This window comes from Erigeron canadensis, chromosome 5 (assembly GCF_010389155.1).
Source record: "Erigeron canadensis isolate Cc75 chromosome 5, C_canadensis_v1, whole genome shotgun sequence".
In the NCBI taxonomy this organism is placed as follows: Eukaryota; Viridiplantae; Streptophyta; class Magnoliopsida; order Asterales; family Asteraceae; genus Erigeron; species Erigeron canadensis.
The window spans coordinates 19,259,164-19,263,319 of NC_057765.1; the positions used below are offsets into that span (position 1 = coordinate 19,259,164).

The 4,156-nt window shown below is 37.6% G+C and overlaps 1 protein-coding gene across 1 annotated transcript; it reads left to right on the forward strand.

Annotated features, from left to right (window-relative positions):
- The first annotated feature begins 249 nt into the window (after window positions 1-249).
- Window positions 250-2,093, forward strand: LOC122601317. The gene is made up of 3 exons (XM_043774085.1): window positions 250-550; window positions 653-1,491; window positions 1,599-2,093. Exons 1-3 carry the CDS (start codon window positions 250-252, stop codon window positions 2,091-2,093), a joined length of 1,635 nt encoding a protein of 544 aa, XP_043630020.1.
- Window positions 2,094-4,156: the final 2,063 nt, after the last annotated feature.

Sequence of the window (4,156 nt, forward strand, 5' to 3'; positions counted from 1 at the left end):
TTCAATGTTTAGTCTTGCATCTTGGAATATAAGGAGACTGAACCGATCCCCTAAACAAAGTGAGGTTCGGTAGGTAATCAATGAGAATAAATTATCTGTTTGTGCTATTCTCGAATCGCATGCTTCTGTTTCTCAAGTTAATAGTCTTTGTATTATGGTCTTTATTAACTGGCATTGGACTTCGAATGGACTAGTTTGTGACAAAATTCCAGACTTATCTTGGGTTGGGATCCAAATGTGGTTGATTTGATGGTTATATCTCAGAGTGATCAAGTAGTTCATACGCAAGTCTATGTGAAGTCTGACAAGCGGACTGTGTTCTGTTCTTTTGTTTATGTGCATAATTATTATATTGACCGAAGGGTTTTATGGCATGATTTGATTCGGCATAAGGTTTTTGTTCAAGATAAACCTTGGGTTTTACTTGGGGATTTTAATGCTGCGCTTTTTCTTGTGGATAAAGATGTTGGTAGTTCACGTATTGACACAACTATGAGAGATTTTAAAGAATGTGTGGATGAGATTGAGGTCACTGATGTGAATAGAATTGGTTTACACTTTACGTGGATATAAAAACCGAGGGGAACAGATGGGATTATGAAAAAGCTGGATAGAATCATGGCAAATCAGAATTTTCTTGTCAAATTTGCAGGAGCTCATGCTTTGTTTCAGCCATATCGAACGTCTGATCATGCTCCGGTTGTGCTTTGTTTTCCTTTGGTGTCGAAATTTAAACCTAAGCCTTTTAAGTTTGCTAATGTCTTAGTGCATCATGATAACTTTAAGCAGGTGGTTATGGAGTTATGGAGTAATGAAGTTCAAGGATATCATATGTTTAAGGTTGTTAAGAAGCTCAAGGCTTTAAAGCAACCTTTGCGTAAATTGTTGTTTAGTAAAGGTAATTTGCATTCTAAAGTGGAGAACCTGCGTTTTGAGCTTGACGAGGTTCAAAAGGCTATAGATAGAGATCCCTCTAATCATGATCTTAGGGATGAAGACGCGGCCTATTTGAAAGCTTATAATGATGTTTTTTTAGATGAACAATGGTTCTTGAAGCAAAAGGCCAAGGTTAATTGGCTGCGGGTAGGTGATTCTAATTTGGCTTATTTCCACAAGGTCGTTAAAGCAAGGAAGGCTAGAAATCGAATTGATTCGGTTATTGATTCTTCTGGTAACCGAGTTGATGGGGATGCTGTTGGGCCTGCATTTGTAGCTCATTACAAAATGTTTCTTGGAACTCCTGGCATAGTGTCTCGGCTCAATTCTAATGGTCTATTTTGTAAGAAACTCACTAACGATAAGGTAAGTGCTTTGGGGAGACCAATTTCAAATGAAGAGGTTAAATTGGCAATCTTTGAAATGGGTGATGATAAGGCTCTGGGTCCAGATGGTTTCTTTGCGGCGTTTTTTAAAAACTCTTGGGACATAGTTGGGCCAAATGTTATTGATGCTCTCAAAGATTTTTTCTTGAGCGGACGACTACTAAAGGAGGTAAATCAACTGTAATATCCTTATTGCCTAAGGTAGATTTACCTACTCGGATTAATGATTATAGGCCGATTTATTTATGTAATGTTATTTTCAAATGCATTACTAAGATCATCGCTAATCAGATTAACGATTGTTTACATAAGTTAGTGGGTTCGAATCCATCAGCTTTAATACCGGGAAGGAGTATTTCAGATAACATTTTATTGACCCAAGAACTATTGCATAATTATCATTTGGATAGAGGCACTCCGAGATGTGCTTTTAAGGTTGATATTCAAAAAGCATATGACATGGTTGATTGGAGGTTCTTAAAGAGAATTTTGATAGAGTTCGGTTTTAATTCTACTATGGTTCATTGGATTATTACATGTGTGGCTACTACATCTTTCTCTTTGTGTATTAATGGATCTCTTCATGGTTTCTTTTCCGGTAAAAGGGGTTTGAGACAAGTGGATCCTCTTTCTCCATATCTATTTACCCTGGTTATGGAGGTCTTGACACTTATGTTGAAAAGGAGGATTCGTGAATCAGGTGGGTTCACATTTCATCCCAAATGTGATGGACTAGACATCATTAATTTGTGCTTTGCAGATGATCAGTGATGTCGGATCAGCATGAGTTGTAATGGAATCTTTGGAAGAATTCAAGGCTGCTTCTGGGTTAACTCCTAGTCTACCGAAGAGTACAACTTACTTTTGTAATGTTGTGAATCATGTTAAGTTGTCTATTCTTAGTGTTCTACCGTTTGAGGAGGGATCATTACTGGTTAAATATCTTGGAGTTCCTTTAGTTCCCACAAGGTTGGTCTATCGAGATTGTCGTGAATTGATTGAAAGGGTAAGAAACCGTGTGTTGGATTGGAAGAATAAATTCCTTTCTTTTGTTGGTAGGCTGCAGTTGGTTCAGTCGGTCTTGTCATCTATGCATGTTTATTGGAGTACCATGTTTATGTTACCAGCCGCGGTGTCTCAAGAAATTGAACAAATAATGAGAAATTTTCTTTGGTCTCAAGGTTCGTTACAAAAAGGAAAATCTAAAGTAGCTTGGGAGGTTGTTTGTCTTCCTAAAGCTGAAGGGGGGTTAGGAGTTCGAAGGTTGTATGATTTTAATATAGCTTTACTTTTGCTTATGTATGGAAGTTACTGATTACGAAGGAGTCGTTATGGGTCCAATGGATTCACATGTACAAAATAAAGGACAATAACTTTTGGGAGAAACTATATAAAGGTAACATGACTTGGAGCTGGAGGAAAATATTGCAGATTCAGCCAATAATTTGTGATTTTATTTGGATCAGAATAGGAGATGGAAATGTTGCCTCGGCCTGGTTTGATAACTGGTGTGATGCAAGTCCATTAATTAATCATTTATCTGCCTGTTTGATTAAAAATGCAGGTTTTAGCCTCAAGGATCCAATCTCTAGGCTTATTTCTGAAGGAGCATGGTCGTGGCCTGTGGATTGGAACGATAAGTTCCAAAATGTTCAGATTCCTACTTTTGTTCAAGATAAACAGGATGAACTAAGCTGGAAGAATAGTGCAGGATTTCAAGAGTATATGTTCACCAACCACCGGGGTTTGAAGATCTGAACTATCCAAGAAGAGCATATCAAATGGATAAGGCTCTTTATGGATTGCATCAAGCACCCAGAGTGTGGTATGAAAAGTTGTCGACACATTTGTTGACAAATGGTTTTACAAGAGGATCGATAGACAGCACATTATTTATCAAGTGGAAGAAGCGAGATTATCTAATTGTACAAGTTTACGCGGATGATATCATTTTTGGTTCATCTAATATAAAGATGTGCAAAGAGTTTGAAATCAGCATGAAAAATGAATTTGAAATGAGTGCTATGGGGGAACTTCAAATTTTCCTTGGACTGCAAGTTGATCAAAGGAAAGATGGATTCTTTATTTACCAGTCTAAGTATGTCGATGACATCTTAGAGAGGTTTCAAATGATAGAATCCAAGAGATATGGTACTCCTATTCAGCAAAATCATGGTTTAGGAGTTCTTGATCTAAAAGATGAACTTGTGGATGCAACTTATTATCGTGCTATTATTGGCTCATTGATGTATCTAGCTGCTTCGCGTCCGGATATTATGTTCGCTGTTTGTCTTTGCGCTAGATTTCAAGCTAGTCCGAAAAAGTCACATTTGACTGCAGCAAAACGTATTCTACGTTATCTTAAGGGAAACCAAGGGCTTGGTCTATGGTATCCTATGGGAGGAACGTTTGATTTTGTTGCATATACTGATTCGGACTTTGGCGGTTATAACAATGACAGAAAGTCTACGATTGGAGGTTGTCAGTTTTTAGGAGGAAGATTAGTATCGTGGCAATGTAAGAAGCAGACAGGTGTTGCTCAGTCTTCATGTGAGGCAGAATATCTGCTGGTAGTTGTTGTTCCCAGGTATTGTGGATTCAGCAACAACTTCGTGACTACGGTATGGATTTTCTTGATACTCCTATTAGAATAGACAATAAGTCAGCTATAGATATTACTAATAACCCTGTCATGCATAAGGTCACCAAGCATATTGATATTAGACATCATTTCTTGCGTGATTGTGCCCAAAAGAAGTTAATTCATTTGGAAAAGGTTATAACCGATGATAATTTAGCCGATTTATATACCAAAGCATTTGATAAGACTCGAT